Source organism: Musa acuminata, chromosome BXJ1-5, assembly GCF_036884655.1.
Source record: "Musa acuminata AAA Group cultivar baxijiao chromosome BXJ1-5, Cavendish_Baxijiao_AAA, whole genome shotgun sequence".
Classification (NCBI taxonomy): domain Eukaryota; kingdom Viridiplantae; phylum Streptophyta; class Magnoliopsida; order Zingiberales; family Musaceae; genus Musa; species Musa acuminata.
This window is the reverse complement of record NC_088331.1, coordinates 6,987,388-7,004,442: the sequence shown is the minus strand read 5'-3', so window position 1 is coordinate 7,004,442 and position 17,055 is coordinate 6,987,388. Positions and strand designations below refer to the sequence as shown.

Here is a 17,055-nt window from a genome sequence, read left to right as displayed (position 1 = left end):
TTCTCAGAGGTTAATAGAGGCATTAAGTTTCTCCAGAAATTTCAGGAAGTAGGAACCTTAGGATAACATTTGTAAGGATTTAGAGCACACAGAATCAATGAACTCATCACAAAGAATAGAAATTTTAGCATCTACGAGCGAACAAAAAAATTGCAGATCGAGCAACTCTTTATCACTTTCATAGATGAAAACTCCAATGCGATAATGCTGACAAAATGTATTCCAATCGACATGTGATGACTGCAGAAGTGTACACAGCTCTGAGCTGGATCCACTCGCTGGTCTCTCTGTCACATGAACTCAGAGTCCACCTTCCTCCAGATAATTATGCGTATATGTACGAAACTAAACGCCGTGGTTCCTCGACGATGTCCAGTCTCCTCGGGCGGTAAGTCCGCCACGCAACAGTGGCGTAAATAAGGGCGTCAAACCCCCTGCGGAGCCGCGACCCGACTACTTCGCACCGGAGATGGTGGTGGAATAATGGGGCCTGCAGCATTGGCCAACTGGGAGAGGGGGTCTTTCTTCGAAAGGTGACTCCTTCCGAGACACCGGAGTTGCATAGTGCTGCTGCCGTTTCTGAGGAGCGCCCGCCAGCCGCCGAGCGCCAACTGAGACTATGTAAGTGCTAATGATGCATTGACCGGAAGAACTGCCCGGCCTTCAACTACAACGAAGCCGGGAAGCTGGAGCGTGATAGGGTGGGATGAAGCAGCGCTGCCTTGATGGGGATGTTGGGCATGCAACAGCGCCCTTGTACCAAACGCCACTCCCATGTCTCTTCCCCTTCCTTGTTTTTCTTGATTTGTGATGATGACGACTCCCTCCACACCAACATCTCGGAGCCCAGGTCCCTGAACAAGTACACCGCCTCCTCGCCCCCGACGCACCTGGTGGCCGCTGACTTGCTCCTTCCCCAGAACCTCCTCCCCAGCTCAGCCGGCACCCTTCCCACCGCTACCCACTTGTCCTCCTCAATCAGTTCCCACACGGCCCCCTGCCCGTCGCCGTCGCCGCCTACCAAACCCAGCTTCCCGCTGGGGCGCCGTACCAAAGCCGCCCACTCCAGCCGATCCGCCATGGGCGCCTTCACCTCCCGCCACGCCCTCCGCCCCAGGTCGAACCCCATCACGCTGTACGCCCGAGCGGAGGTCATCCAGTACATGGCCCCGTCGAGCGCGTGCACGCTCTCGTTGGGCGTCCACACCGTCAGCCGCACCGCGAATTCGACTGGCATCGGCCCGACCAGGGACCACCCGCCGGGCCCCGTGTCGTACATCTCCACCGTGGGCTCGTAGCAGGACCCCGACGCGCCGCCGGCGACTATCACGCTGAATGAGGAAGAAGAGTCGGACGTGGCGTCCACCCCGCGGACGACGATCCCGACGGCCGGATTGCGACGCGGCATCGTCAAATCCGGGAGGTTCCGGAACTGGCGGGTAAAAGGGTTCAGAAGAACGAGGCGGAGGTCAGAGGAGGCCGCGAGCTTGCAGAGGAGAGAACTACCCACGGGGGCCACGAGGCGGAGCGGGCAAGGGAAGAGGTCGAGGGGGAGCACGTGCCAGCGGTTGAGGGCGGGATCGTGGGCGTAGCAGGAGGGTCTACCGCGGGCGGCGCGCGCGGGCAAGGCCACGAGCCAGGGGGGTTGGCGGGACGGCGGTAAGCGAGAGCGGGCGCAGTCGAACCAGTGCTTGCAGGCCGCCATGGCGCGGGCTACAGCGTCCGGGGGGAGGAAGGAGAAGACGTGGGCGAGGAGATCCAAGGAAAGGTGCTCCCACATGGCCGCCACCTGTTGCTGTTTGTCGAATTGCCGCTCTTCGCTCTGCTTATTTTGGAATTACGGTAGCAAGAGCGATATCCCTGGTTGAGACTGATGCGAGGAGCAGAGGGAGGCGATAGGCTGACAGGAGGGAGCGCTGAAACACCCATGACATGACATTTTGAGACAGCGTCATAATTGAAGGTGATGATAGTGGTGGTGGTGCTGCTGTTGATAATGAATGAGGCGGATTATCTATAATTAGCCATCATTTCGTACGGATTAAAATATGGGACGGAGAGACATCATAGATGTGGAAGCATCTTATGCTTAGGATCAGGATTCCCTGTCTCGACAAGGACTGCCTCTCGTTTGTTGGACTCGCAGGTTGCAGACGAAAAGACCAGTGCCACTTTGTGCTGCAATCCCGACCAATATAAATGAGCCTTTTCCTGTTTGATGCCTTGACCAAGATAGCAGATCCACAGTCCCTGCCACTGGGTTGCCCATGTGGAGGCTCGTCTTTTTTATCGTATCGATTGCTGCTGCTGCGGAGGACTTCGTCCCCTTTTTATTTTTCCAGCAATCATAGCCTCCGTACCCGCACCATTTCCCTCAATTGTTTTGATGAAGAAAACGTGGGGCTCGTCGCAACGTCCAACCAACAGGCAGGTAGAATTGCGAGTGACGCTTGTGATGTAGGTGAAGTGTTTCGTATTTTGTGTGAGGATCGTGACGTGGGTCCAGAGATCTAGTACGAATGCGAACCGTTGGATCATATTTGAACACGTCCAAAAGTCGCATAGATTTGATTTCTCTCATTGAGAGAAGGAAAGGTGCAACGATCTTTTCTTGATTCGAGATTGGTCCCTTAAAGGAGCTGAAAGGCCATAGGGATCGCTGCTCCATTCGTTTCCGGTGAAGGTTATTTAGGAGATCGACATGTCAATAAAAGATATAATAGGGAAGAGTCACTTAGTGCTGCTGATTCTGTGTGTAATACGGAGAGGGAAGAAGGATCGGCTGGCTGACTCAGCGGTCGCCAAGTCATACATACATATATGCAGGAGGCTAATTTGGTCATTCACTGACGACGAAATCATCGTATTCTAATGCCGAATCCCAAAACATCCCAACCCTCCCTCCCGCCGCCGGACTCGTCGCAGCGGCTCCGCCTCCTTGCCTCCGCTCATCGGACCTATTCTTCTCGATGAATCTCTTCCAGATATGCTTAGTCAGTCGGACAGTTGGCCGACATCGTGTTGTTGGTGGAACCAATTTGATTCAGTTTTCCTGTGCGAGGGCTACTTTGTTTGCCCTCGTGTTTAGGGTGCACCTGAGCACTGGAAGAGCCCCATCATCGTCTCCGCCGCCGCCTCCTACAGCAGCAGCACACCCACCGGCAGCAGCTCTATCGTCTGCAGAAGTATTCTCCCCAACCACCAACGACTCCACCAACCCACTCTCTTCTCTCCTCCCTCTCTCCCTCAATCCCTTCAATGCCACCGTCGACCTCATTACCTCCCGACTCAAGCAGCAGCAGCAGCAGCAGCAACTATATGACGATGAACTGGGCGGAGGAGGAAGAGAATTACTGGAAGCCCATCTCCTTCCTTTCCTACGCCCGCAGGAGGTCTCCCGCATCCTACTCCGCTGCCAATCCCTCCCCGTCGCCTCCCTCCGTTTCTTCCGATGGACCCAATCCCACGTCCTCCCTTCACCCCACAACTTTGCGCTCCTCGCCCACATTCTCGCCTCCTCTGCCCATTCCTCTCAGGCCCTCTGCATCCTCTCGGACTTCGTCCGCACCTACAACCGCGTTGATGACGCCTTCCAGGCCCTCCTCGCTGCCTCCGCCGCCTGCTGCAATGGCCACCCTGCCGTCTTCGGTATGCTGGTCAATGTGTATACCAAACTAGGAAGGACCTCGGACGCCCTCGAAACCTTCAGGAGGGCGATCGAGTTGGGCCTCGCCCCTGATGCTGAAGCCTTTAATTGCCTCCTCAACTCTCTTGCCAAGTCCAGAAGCCTTGATCTGTGCTGGGACTTGTACGGCGAGATGCGGAGGATCGGTATCCCCTTGAACTCGTACACTTTCAACATACTGATACACGCCCTGTGCCGTGGCAGCAGCAAAGAGCGCATCAGGGCTGAGGACTTCTTGGAGAAGATGGAATCGGAAGGGTTCGATCCAGATGCCATCACTTACAATACCCTTATGGACGCGTACTGCCGGAGGGGCATGTTGGAAGACGCATTCCACCTTTACAGGATCATGCGTTACAGGGGTGTTGAACCCGATCTGATTTCGTACACGATTCTGATGAATGGCCTTTGTAGAGATGGTAAGGTCATCCAGGCACGACAGCTGTTCGACACAATGCTTCGCAGAGGCGTCTGCCCAGATAGCCGTTCGTACAACGTTCTATTAAATGGATACTGCAGGGAAGGCAAACTGAAGGAATCGAAATTACTGGTGCAAGAGATGATATCAGGTGGCTTGATGCCAGATGACTTTGCTTGCAGCACGATTGTTGAAGCACATATAAAGGGTGGGAAGCTGCTTCCTTGTTTGAACCTGATTGCATTGCTTCACAAAATAGGGATCATTATCTCTGTTGTTGTCTACAAGTGCCTCATCAATGCACTGTGCATGGAAGGCAGGCCGAGTGCGGCAAGGAGTCTGTTGAAGCGAATGCAGGTTGATGGATATGAGCCTGACCTAGAGATCTATAATTCACTTATGGACTCATTTTGTAAGTGTGAATCTTTGGAGTCAGAGGCTCTTGCTTTAAAGAATGAAATGGTTGGCAAGGGCATCAGACCGGACATTGTTACATATCGAATTCTCATCAAATGCCTATGCAGATCTGGCAAAACTTTTGAGAGTGAGAGCTTGATGAAGGAAATGATCGAGTGGGATATTCAGCCTGACCCTGGCATATGTGCTGCCTTGGTTGGTGGCTGCTGTGAGAAAAGGGATCTTGCTAAAGCAGAATCACTTCTGGTGTACTTTGCTGAAAAGTTTCAGATATATGAGAACAATGGCTACAATTCCCTGATCCGGTTATACTGTTATGAGAGAGAGATGTCTGAGACAATCGAACTGCTGGATAGGTTGCAGAAGCTAGGATACATTTCAAATGGTGAAACATGCAGAAGTTTGATACATGGACTGTCGAGAAGTAGGAACCATCATGGCAGTATATCATCTTGACGCAAAAATATAAAGGTCCACATGAATTTCACCTGCCGGCTTTGGTGGAGAAGATGAGTGACTGATGCACCTGTTTTGGGGGTGGAATGGACTATTTCCATCCATCATAAGATCAGAACTTGGCATGTTTCTTCATCCTTTTAAATCAGGTGTCTACTGCAAACTGACTTATCTACTCTTCTTTAATGAACTTCTCTTGTCTACTTCACTGTGTATTGTTTATCAACTACTTTTCAGCCTTATCTATCTATATTTTCTGTTAGATTTTTTTAGTAGAAGTATTATTCTCTATAATTTTTCTGCTTTGTTATTTGCTGTTTCTGCTAAAGTGCTTCATACATATTTGCTACTATGTCTTTCCTTGTAAGGTTCTGCCACTAAAAGAGTTAGTCTAGTTGCATGACTTCTGTTTTAATTTTCTTGTCATCTACAATCAATTTTATGGCCACTCTAGACTTGTTGATGGAAAACCTAGTAATAGAAAGGAATATTTGCTAGTGTTTTATTACTCTCCACCAAGATAAACATGTCACATTTTCTCTGTTAGAAAGGTAATGGCCATATGGGTACACCTTAATGTATGGTTTCCTGGATTATTCTAAGTGTTAAATTGTGATACACAAACAAGTCTTTACTTGTAAAAGTATCGTTTATTGATAAAAATGTTATACTGATTGTGAAAGTGGCTTTTGGAAGCAGATATATGTGACTGTTTAGCGATTTGCATCTGACAGTCTTTCTTGAAGAGTCAAGGATGAGATGCTCAAGCCTTTTATCAGTAGTAGAATCTTCTGTCTTATACATGCAATTGCTTCGTCTATTATGGTAATGTGCATCAGCACTCTGATAATTGAGTTCCCTCTAAAATATCCTAGGAATTTGTAGGATAAAAACGGCCATTGGACTACTCATGTGTCTTCTTTCCCCTTCTGCTTTTAGGCCGAAAATGCTTTAGCAACCTCTGTCTCCTTTTTTCTTTTTTTTGCTTTATATCTATTTGGGCTACATTATGTACTTTTTCTATTTTCTTATTTGCATGTGCCTTGGCTCTTACATCATGTTCATGTTACTCTTGCAGCTGATTGAGTCATCAATTTTATCATTTGCATCAGCTTTACAACTATCATCTTCTTTTAGATCAGCTATTTTCCGTGTGAGTTGATTGATTCTTCAGCTAACATGACTTTAGTTGGTCCTGATCAAATTTTGGTTTCGAATTACAGATTGCTGATGATGAAGGCACAGACCAGAACACTGCCTGTGGAGAATCTTGAAAGTAGTAAAGGACTTGGAGATGTCGCTAATGCTCAGAGTGATGGAGTGAGCAAAACACTTGGCAATTCAATTTATTATTGATAAGGTTCGGAACCCCTCGTCCATGGCAAATCGACGGATGACTGTAAGCAGTATGATGAAATAGGATGTGTCATTATACAGTATAAAAGTCATAAGATTAAGCAGTCATTATCGTGTTGCTTTTTATACAGCAATTGTACAGGAGCATGTATTACAGATTTCTTTTTTACAACACAAGATGTTGCTCTTTTTTATGTTTTTAGCTATACAGGTCAAATTTACGTGATGGGGTATTTGCAGAATCAGCGGTCGTCACCATTGAGCTCAAGATTCAACGTTGTTGTTTATTAGCATCAGAACTTTGTGAGATATGGCGTGCACAATGCTGGAATACCGACATTAAGATGATGGTGTGGTACACAGCTCCATTCACAAGCTTAAGGTGCTATTTGATTTAGAAGCATTTGAATTTGATGGTGATGTGCCAGCAAGCTACTTGCGTAAGTGCACAAAACTTGATGCGTGCGTTCCACAATGGCTTTTTGTGATTGCGGATGAGGAGTTTGGTGCACGGTGATAAGATCATATCAATTTCTCTTTTATTTATTTATGACAGTGTAATGCCTTCACAGGTATTCACAAAGCCATCGACGACGATACGACCCTCCGAAACGAGGCTTGCTTCAAAATGAGAGGAAACCAAGGAGCCACATGACACGGGATTCACAGGTATCCCATGCGTGAACGTACGCGTCGAGCCCGTCCGAGTCACGGGCCACCGAATTGCCGCTGCTCGGCTCTCTTGCTCTTCCCCTTCCGCTTCTACCTGACCTTTTATTGGGCGAAGCAATTTCTGGGCCCCACCTCGGGACCCAGATGTGTCAGAGGTAGCTGACTGGGGAATCTTTGGTTTTTGTTTTACTATGTTGCTATTTATATATAATGATATGTAATCTTTTTCTATGTTCTGGGGGACCGGCGACCTCACGATTAGAAATTGCTGTCTCTTCGGGAATATAGGGTTCCTTTTCCTCTCTTTCTCTCTCCTTGGCGCCGTCTCCGCCCAAGCCAAGTCCAACAAAGACTCCTCTTCCCAACAGATGCATATATTTCAGTCGTTGAATGGATCGCCGCAGCCCAAATAGCAAGCGTTTCGCCCAAATCTCTCCCCTTTTCGCAGCTCCGATCTCGCTCTGCCTTACCTCGGTAAAATCTCTCTCCCGTTATCTAGTTTGTCATAATACCCTTTTCCTCCCCTTTTTCCCGTAGGAATGAATGCATAGTTTTTGTTCGCTTTATTGTGCTTGTGCCTTGGACTGGAACCAGCAGCAGCCTCTGTTTTGGAGATCTGGCTGTTCAGCTCGATATCTTCTTATGCTGTTGGAGTGCTTAATTTCTTTATGTGGACGCCGTTATGTAGTAAATGCCCGATGGGCTCTTTCTTTTTATTATTTTCCTTTCTTGTTCACCCGATTCGTCTTGTTTAATCGGGTAGCTCCTCTGGGCTCTGGGACTGGTTGCTCTCGGCACCGCCCAATTATGTGGCATCTGCTCATGGTGACTAAAAGGAACACTTCTCTAATCGGTGCAAGATGCCATGATGAACTATCTAACTTTCATTATGAAGATGAGTTGCGGATATGTGAAGACAGAGATTATTATTACCTTTTATCCTGCTATAAGTTGTATTCGAGCAATAGGCATCTTATTGATATACTCACGATTCACAGAAATAGAGATTGCTATTGTTTGGTAGCACAGGGCGCGCCGTGTAGCATAGTCGTGAATTCAATTACCTTGTAGGTCTTGTGCTGCATCGTATTTGGCATTCTACATAATTGATGAAATTAGGTAGACAGAGATTATTATTATCTTTTATCCTGCTATAAGTTGTATTCGAGCAATAGGCATCTTATTGATATATTCACGATTCACAGAAATAGAGATTGCGATTGTTTGGTAGCACAGGGCGCTCCGTGTAACATAGTCGTGAATTCAGTTACCTTGTAGGTCTTGTGCTGCATCATATTTGGCATTCTACATAATTGATGAAATTAGGTAGACAGAGATTATTATTATCTTTTATCCTGCAATAAGTTGTATTCTAGCAATAGGCATCTTATTGATATATTCACGATTCACAGAAATAGAGATTGTGATTGTTTGGTAGTACAGGGCGCTCCGTGTAGCATAGTCGTGAATTCAATTACCTTGTAGGTCTTGTGCTGCATCGTATTTGGCATTCTACATAATTGATGAAATTAGCTTCCGCCTCATCTATGGTTGGGTTCCTGATTTGATCGCTTTTACTGCCATTTTTCTTTTCCTTGTATGTTTCACTTCCTCTATGGCCGATGTAAATGAAGCATATTTGCTTTTCTATGTTCTTGATCACTGCACCTTGTCAGGCTTATTCTTCACCAAGTTTTATGTCTGTCTAATTGAACAATGGAACTAGTAGCGGCATTGGATATGGACTGTTTTTATTGATGAAATCTGTAATTATGGTACTTAAGTTTCAAAAGTAGCATTTAACCTTAACTGTATCTCTGTGGTTCTTTGGATATTAGCATTATTAGATGTATTTCTTTTCTCCCCACTTTAGACCTTTATGCACTGGCAAAAGATTTGAATGAAAAGCTTGTTATATTGATAAGAAATTCATGCTGGAATTCAGCTCTCATTTGTTTGCTGATTGCTGTTTACACCTTTTGTTTAGTGACTGTCCCGAGAATTCTTCCGGTGCGGCATTCCTCATCATACTAAGAAGATTTTTGGGTGGTTTCATTCATCTTAAACTAGCTAATATGCCTAAGCAAAGGAGGTCATGGTCTCAGTCCTTTGACCGGCGATCTCGTGCATCACCTTTTCCATCTAGTTCTTCCTCACATAACCAACCTGAGTCTGCAGAATCAGCCAAGGACATCAAAGAATGGGAGGAGGTTCGATGCCCTGTGTGCATGGAACACCCTCACAATGCTGTTCTCCTCCTATGCTCCTCACACGACAAGGGTTGTCGTCCATTCATGTGTGACACTAGCTACCGTCATTCTAACTGTCTGGATCAGTACCGCAAGGCTTTTTCTGGATCCAAGCCACCACAGGATAATGGTGACACACAGCAACCAACCAAGCTCTCATGCCCTCTTTGCCGAGGTTCAGTTACTGGCTGGACAGTGGTGGAGCCTGCTCGTAGATATATGAATGCTAAAACTCGTAGCTGCTCCACGGAGTCATGTGCATTTAGTGGCATTTATGGGGAGCTAAGGAAGCATGCAAGGAAAGAGCATCCATCCGTGCGGCCATCAGAGGCAGACCCTGAGCGACAGCAAGACTGGAGAAGGATGGAACGGCAACGGGACCTTGGTGACCTATTCAGCATGTTTCGCTCAGCTGTAACCAGAGAGGAAGATGAGGTCAACATCAACGAGGACGATGAAGAGACCAATGGAAGCATGTTCATATTTCCCTCGGTCACTATGTTTTTGGTAGTACATGTGCATCGAGAAGGAGGAAACGACACCGGTCGATCATCTCTGCCACGGTCTTTCATTTCAAGCTCTTTGAGGGGTTCATCGAGGGGCCGAAGGAGAAGTGGGGTGGTCCCATGGGGAGAGTCCTTAAGCAATTCAACGTCCACTGGCACGCTTGATGGAGCAAATGACGATGAAGTTAACAATGATGGTGGATCCGATGTGGTAGATACAACTTCTCAACAGAACCAAGGAAGACAACGGAGGCAGGTTTGGATGTCAGATGATGACGGTGATGATGATGATGATGATGATGTATCTTGATGCTAGGCTCAATGTGTTAGGCCCAAAGCACGGATGTCAGATGATGACGGTGATGATGATGATGATGATGATGATGTATCTTGATGCTAGGCTCAATGTGTTAGGCCCAAAGCACTGTGCTTGTTTCTGCTCACTCGATATTGGATTAGTTGTGGGCTGCTATGCTTACTACCAGTTTAAGATGCCATATGCTTGTGGTGCCTTGCCATGTTAATTTTTTGTTTTAGCCTTATGAAGCACTGAGCTCGCTGCTGCGCGCCCATAGCTCATGGTTAGGCGTCGCTTTTATTGCAGCATTTGCTATTTGTAAACACTGTAAAGTTGTTGTTCAGGTTACTTGATGTTCTGCAAGTGTTCAGTTCGATCATCACAATACCCTGCCACAATCTCTACTGGAAACAAAGTTGTTAATCAATCACAAGGATGTCTGGGGACAAAAATTTGCAGTTATATACCTCAAAAATTGGCCACTCTTTCTTTTGCTGCAGTAACTTGTCCTGTGCTTCATATGCCGTAAACAAGGAGACCGGCTATCGAGCACCGGATGGCAGAAGCAGCTATCCGGTTATGGGGATAGCTCATGACTTGCAAGTTCTTGCGATTGATTAGGGAATGGTCGACAGCAATCATGTTCTTAGTATTGCTAAATATGATGCATGAATGAAATGAATGTTTAGTAGACACTTGCTAGTGTTTGTGGGCATAGAAAACAACACAGCACACATCACTTCTGACTGTTTGTTTCATATACAACAACAGCATATTACCGGAGACACGCACCCAACAAAACACTTCTTTGGTAGTTTATTATACAGATGCTGCTGCTATAATCAAATTCCACACCGTACCAATCTCTACAAATACAAAAGGTAGTGCAACTGTTCACTTACAGTGAGACGTACTACTACATGCCAACAAGCTGCTGCCGAACCCCACTCGACACGATACACATGCATTTACGATAGTTGCTTAAGAGGAATCATATACGCCCTCACACGCCACCTGAGCAAATGGCGAAGCACGTTCTACGTTTCGAGAGCAACGTCTCTCCCCAGTCATGAGCGAGACGCATCGAGCCGCAGCCTCGCTGTGAGCCACTTGCACACAGCATCCATCTCTTCCGGTGTCGTGTAGTGTTCGAGTCTGAAACATGCATTTGCATTGATTTAGAAGTGGAAATATGAAGTTGCTGCTGCAGCAGCAGGAGCGTACCCATTGAAGGTCTTGAACGTGAGATTTCGAAACCCAGACATTCTTAGGACCTCCGCGGACCTCTCCCCGTGGGCATAGGGAACGACTCCATCTCCTGCGACGAGAAAGCACAAGAGTAGATTCAGAACTCTCCGGCCTCGAGAGTAGATTTAGAACTCGTGTGGGAACCATAAGGTACCTCTTCCATGGCAGAGCAAAAGAGGCAAGGAGGCAGCCCGTCTTGCAGCATCTTGTGAACTATCCACCTTGGTCTTCAAGCTCCTAATCGTGTGGAACATGCACATGATTTGTTTACTTCGATTCATATTCCCAAAAAATTATAGAAGTGGTAGATTTCCTATATCAGAACAATCAAAGAGGACGCTATGATTTAGGTCGGAACAGACCTGGAACATGGAAGCCAGCCACTGAGACCAACAACTGCACTGAGGTTTATGGGGTATACATTGCCATTTCCATATTTACCATGCGTGAAGCAAGTGGCAGAGTACAGGGCAGCTGCAGCACCCATGCTGAACCCACCGATGCCAAGCTTCACTGTAACAATTGGAGGAGTGAGCGCATCATATCCAGCGAAATATAGATTTCCTCATTCACATCTATAATATAGAGCCAGATTTAATGTGCTGATCTTTAACAAAAGTACCATCAGGTGGCTCAGAAGACAGTAGATTTGCGATATGTGCTGCCGAAGCATCCATTCCATCAACATCATCAGCGCCATCCTCTGATATCTCCCCGATATCAAACCCTATGAGAATCATTGAAGGTGGAGCAGATCCGCAAGTATAGTAACAATCAGAAATTTAGCAGAGTTCAAGGAAAGAATGATCTCCAGAGCTGGAGAGTTACATGCTGTGCAGGCAAATCCACCAAACATTGCAACCGGTCGGGTAGGAGCAGTGGGGCATATCCACTTAATCTGCAATGGCACAAGTTTTAGTTTGAATCTGCAACGATCAATTATGCCTTCCGAAGCAGGAGAATAATGCACTAAGAAACCAAAAGGAACGATATCATCGTGAATGATAAAGCTCGCAAGTGATCGGTCTACACTTACGTTTGGCAGAGGAAGGGTTTCCACGAGGTGTGAGCAACTGCACCAGGAAAGCAGGAAGTCAACATAAACGAGTAATTAGTCCCCTGAAAACTGTACTAGACAACTACCATTCTACTGCAGCGAGGCAGATGGGTCATGTGATATCTGTGTCATAAAATCTTGTTCCTTGAACATCATGTTCGGCGACAAGATTGCAGGGTGGACACAAAAAGTTTGGTTCTTACTTCATTGCTGCAGCAGACTACCATGCGATGGCCTAACGAGGACTTACCTTGGAGAATACAGAGACAACACGAGGGTGAAGCAGGAAGCAACATGAAACCAAAAATGGCTTTGCTAAGTGAGGAGAAAGGTGAAGAGGTGGTGCAGAGCCTGCAAGGCATATTCTGTTTCCGAACGAGAACGACAAGGGTATGGCAACAAAGACATATGTTGAGTGTTGGGGGGTTTTGGATGGATTTGGGCAGGAGTTAAAAGAGATTCCCAGGAACAATCATCCACGCATTGACATTCTCCAGCTAGTCATGCCATCCTTCTGTTCCCGAAAAGAGATCGATGTGCCATTCAAGTACATCCTACGAAGCCAAGCGATGATAGGAACGAAACATTCTGAACGATAAGCCACTCGATCAGGAAATCTGCTTATGAGTGTTCTGTATCCAATCCTTAGTCTTGACACGAGGCGAAAACATCAAAGCCGCAGAGATCAGATTCTCAAAGACATACCTTGCTCCGGTATCGCCTAACCCATGAAGCCACACGATGGTAGCTTGGTGTCTTCCCTTCGGCCTTACCACGTAGCTTCTCCCGAACTCCACCGGCCTCCTGGTCGCACCTGCAATCCTCCATCTCAGTGAAGCAAGCACTAGCTTCGATGCAAGCACTCATGCATTACGACCAAGTGCGAGGAACCTAACCAGAAGCATACGAGCTGCTACCGCGATGCATTTCGACGGGAGAGGAGCAGTCGATGACCCTCTGCTGCTGCCGCAACGGGCTCCTCTGCATTGAAGAATCGCTCGATTGACCTCTATTTATAAGAATCGTTGGCGAATGGGATGCGAGAACAAGCCGGGAATCCGCATCGAACTACAGCGCTGCTCACTGCTTACGACTAAACCGCGGAGTAGTGCTTTTGGGAAGACCTAACAGCACCCGATAAGGAAAGCTAGAGGCATATAGAAGAAAAGGCATTGGAGCTTTCTTCTATGCAGAGAGTGACTGGTGGCACCACCAACTCTCGTTCGTGAGCCGTTTAGCCAATACGATAGGTAGAAGTGGAATGAAGGAAAGGGAGAGATGCTTGGGATTTGCGTGTGGGAATCGATGCTTGGGACACAGTGGAAGGAAGTGGGAACCAGCAGGAGTCCGAGAATATCTTCTGTCATCAACCATTCGGATCAGTGTCAGACCATTTTTGGTTGCTCGAAGAGTAGCGTCCAAGAATTGCATATCGTGCTCTCTCTCTTCACCGGTGCTTCTCTCATAATCAAATGATCTCGTCATTCAATGCTGAGAAGAGTCCAAAAGACAGAATCAAATGAAAGATCAGCTCACGGCGACACAAACAGAGAACGAAGTAGATTGGACACTCGTACTCTCTGGCCTTCACACCATGGATAGATAGATAGATAGATAGATAGATAGCTCATGACATTAGCAGATAGGTAAACTTAGGGAGTCGTACGTAATGCCACGGGATCCAACACATTATTTGTGTCATTATCTTATCGATTCGATCGAGAGCTTTTCATATTTGACATTGAGGTCCCATCTCAAAAGAAAGAGAGATCTCCACCCATGATAGCGAAGTGTTCAGGTCGAAGCCTGCTGCCCTACCGTGCAAATGCAAAAGGAATAATTGGACTCACCATGGACTATAAATTGTCTCTCTCTTTATACCTCCATTTCAGAAAGGTCTGCAACTAATTTGGTTCCTCGGCTCCTCTTCATTCAATGGGAATCCCATATGGTACACCTTTATTTTCTACTTTACTAGTTTTGTGAAGATGATGGCAGGCAGCCATATGAACAAACGATATTTCATACGCCACTGATCCAAATTGATTACTAAAAAAGATAAAGAAATTGTGTTTAGTGTGAAGAATGCTTTATATTCTCTTCATTTTCCCGTATAATGCATTGAACATGATGGTGATGGCAAGCTTTGTTTTGTCACTCCCAAGAGCGATCCAATAGAAGCCAACTTTGAAGTCGAAGAAAGTAGTGGAGAATCCTTCTGAAAACAACAATATCCAAGGAAAAAAGCTGTGCAGAAGTCAAAGTGGCTCTACGTGCGCTGATAAGCATCTCTTCTTCTTCTTCTTCTTCTTCTTTCTCGATTTCACTGACTTCCTTGTTTGTGTGGATGGCAGAATCCGTGTTAGACATGCGACGAGGAGATGCTGTCTTTTCTGTAGCCCTTTGTCATGCTTATCCATGTTATGATCGTTTCCTAGGAAACTGCATGAAGCCAGTCGCTCGTCCTCCGCGTGAGCTGACACGTCGTGGTTACGTCTTTTGTGTGCTGCCGCATGCAGGAATCAACGATGCTCCGATCACGGCGTAGGGCTGTGCAATGTCAACTGTTCTTGATCGAGTGCGCACCAGAAGAAAGATGCTCCGATCCACAAGTAGCATTCGAACACAACGGTGACAGGTCATTTATATTAAGTCTCCGTATGGAATGACCGATTCCGATGACGATCGACTGTCTTTTAAGTATTGATGTGTTTTAGGTAGAAGAAAGGGACGTTTACCTGCAGATCGGAACTCATAGCACACTGTATCTTTGGATAATATGAATACTAGAGGAGACTATAGTGCGGTTGGAAATTTTGATTCTGATGTAGCATAGGAGAAGCTATTAATCCAAATAAACTCAAGGAATCAAATGAGGCTGTGGGAGGATCCCCTCAACACAGCCTCCTATCATAGGAGGTGCAGGGTGAGCAGGACGCAGTGAAGTAACACACAATTCCGGCGGCTCTGCAATCGAAGCACAGTGCTATCGAGCTGACAAGATCGACGACACATCCAATGAATAAGTCGTTGCCGATTGGGTATCCAACTCCAGCATTCCGGCTGCCGCCGCATGTGTATCCTTGGCGCCCGCCTCATCGAAAACGTCCGGCTCGGGGGATAGGAGGCTCGAGATGATCATGTCCGGCTTCGGTGGGTCGTCGTCGACGGCGATCCTACCCTCGAGCATGTCCACCACGCGTGCCATGCTCGGCCGGGTCTCCGCCTTCTCCTGGATGCACCACAGCGCCACATGCACCAAGGTGCGCACCTCCTTCTCGTCCGGTGGCCCTTCGACGCTCTTCAGCCTTTCGTCGACGACCTCCATCATCCTCCCCTGCCTCACCTTCTCGCTCACGATCTGGGGGAAGTAGGACCACTTCCTGCGCGAGGCGACGTCTCCGTCCACCAGCTGCACGCTACGCCGCCCTCCGACCATCTCCAGCAGCACCATCCCGTAGCTGTAGATGTCGGACTTGTCGGAGACGCCCGACCCGATGATCCACTCGGGGGCCAAGTAGCCGCGCGTCCCCCGGATGGTGGTCACCACCCGGCTCTCGTCCTTTCCCATCAGCTTCGACAGCCCGAAGTCCGCCACGACGGCCCGGAAGCCCTCGTCGAGCAGGATGTTCTCTGGCTTGACGTCGAGGTGGAGGACGCGGGCGCGGCAGTCGTGGTGGAGGTAGCTCAGGGCCTTGGCCACGTCGACGGCGGCACGGTACCTCATGGCCCATGGCAGGCACCGCCGGCGGCCGTCGTGGTCCTTCCGGGCGGAAGGGAAGATCCACTTGTCCAGGGATCCGTTCGCCACGAATTCGTAGACCAGGAACTTTGGGCCGGCTGGGACAATGCAATAGCCGAGGAGGCGGACGAGATTGACGTGTTGTATGCTGGCGATGGCGGAGACCTCGGAGCGGAACTCACGGTCCCCACGCTCAGCCGCCTCAATCCGCTTCACGGCCACGGGCGTTCCGTCGTCGAGGATCCCGCGGAACACCGACGCCGAGGAGCCGCGCCCCACCAGGGCCTGGAAGTTGTCGGTGGCCACCACGAGATCGTCGAGTCGGAACTTGATGGGCAGGCCCGCGACCTTGCGGAGGAAGCTATACTCGACGCGGAGCTCCTCCCGCTCAAGCGCCGACCACCTCGCCGCGGACATCTGCATCCGGTCGAGCGCCGTGTACAAGGTCAACACCCAGGCCAAGATGGCCAGGATGGCGGCAAAGACCAGGCCGGACACGATGTAAGAGGCAGTGGACGGTCCGAGGCAGATCCACAGGACGACGAGCAGGACCAGGAGGCTGACGACTGCAGAGGCGGCAAAAACCTTTGCTCTCTTGGCCTCCATGAGAGGAGGTTTGTGCGTGAAATTAAGCTTGGGAGAGAGAGAAGGTGGATGAATGTGATTCGAATCCCTCTTGCAGTAGTATTGCCATGGTTTGGTGATCAACGCTGGGGTGTTTTATCGCTGTCGGAACTGAGAAGTGGTCTAACAAAACTATGAAGTGAAACTGTTCTCCTCTTTTTCTTACAATACTTCACTTGTGTTTCAGGAAACTTTGATGGTTTATTGGAGGAACACTTCAACTCGAACGTAGGCAACCTCAGACTTTGTTGTCTGAAAGGTGACGAAATAATATTTTCACTGGACTCGGGCAGGAGGTGAAGTTGGTTTTCATTGACTGGCTCTTAA

At 48.0% G+C, this 17,055-nt stretch overlaps 5 protein-coding genes across 6 annotated transcripts; 2 read left to right on the top strand and 3 right to left on the bottom strand.

Moving 5' to 3' along the window:
• Positions 1-150: 150 nt before the first annotated feature.
• Positions 151-2,218, bottom strand: LOC135673436 (F-box only protein 6-like). Its single transcript, XM_065182413.1, has one exon. It carries the CDS (start codon positions 1,778-1,780, stop codon positions 668-670), a length of 1,113 nt encoding a protein of 370 aa, XP_065038485.1. The 5' UTR covers positions 1,781-2,218; the 3' UTR covers positions 151-667.
• Positions 2,030-6,526, top strand: LOC135673434 (pentatricopeptide repeat-containing protein At5g40400-like). Its single transcript, XM_065182409.1, has 2 exons — positions 2,030-5,125; positions 6,200-6,526. The coding sequence occupies exon 1, from the start codon at positions 2,970-2,972 to the stop codon at positions 4,974-4,976; it is 2,007 nt and encodes a 668-aa protein (XP_065038481.1). The 5' UTR covers positions 2,030-2,969; the 3' UTR covers positions 4,977-5,125; positions 6,200-6,526.
• A 140-nt stretch (positions 6,527-6,666) lies between these two features.
• Positions 6,667-10,436, top strand: LOC135673435 (uncharacterized). Of its 2 annotated transcripts, none has more exons than XM_065182412.1 (3): positions 6,667-7,159; positions 7,267-7,478; positions 8,992-10,436. In XM_065182412.1, exon 3 carries the CDS (start codon positions 9,080-9,082, stop codon positions 10,067-10,069), a length of 990 nt encoding a protein of 329 aa, XP_065038484.1. In that variant the 5' UTR covers positions 6,667-7,159; positions 7,267-7,478; positions 8,992-9,079; the 3' UTR covers positions 10,070-10,436. The 2 variants fall into 2 exon arrangements, with proteins under 2 accessions (XP_065038484.1, XP_065038482.1); XM_065182410.1 differs by having other exon boundaries at positions 6,969-7,001.
• Positions 10,437-10,851: 415 nt separating this feature from the next.
• On the bottom strand, positions 10,852-13,458 carry LOC135673437 (uncharacterized). Its single transcript, XM_065182414.1, has 9 exons — positions 13,259-13,458; positions 13,068-13,176; positions 12,342-12,378; positions 12,134-12,203; positions 11,928-12,032; positions 11,668-11,818; positions 11,460-11,542; positions 11,282-11,375; positions 10,852-11,212 (listed from the first exon to the last, which is right to left on the bottom strand). Exons 1-9 carry the CDS (start codon positions 13,347-13,349, stop codon positions 11,125-11,127), a joined length of 828 nt encoding a protein of 275 aa, XP_065038486.1. The 5' UTR covers positions 13,350-13,458; the 3' UTR covers positions 10,852-11,124.
• A 1,720-nt stretch (positions 13,459-15,178) lies between these two features.
• LOC135673432 (probable receptor-like protein kinase At5g20050) lies at positions 15,179-16,841 on the bottom strand. Its single transcript, XM_065182406.1, has one exon. It carries the CDS (start codon positions 16,708-16,710, stop codon positions 15,349-15,351), a length of 1,362 nt encoding a protein of 453 aa, XP_065038478.1. The 5' UTR covers positions 16,711-16,841; the 3' UTR covers positions 15,179-15,348.
• Between the last annotated feature and the right edge of the window lie 214 nt (positions 16,842-17,055).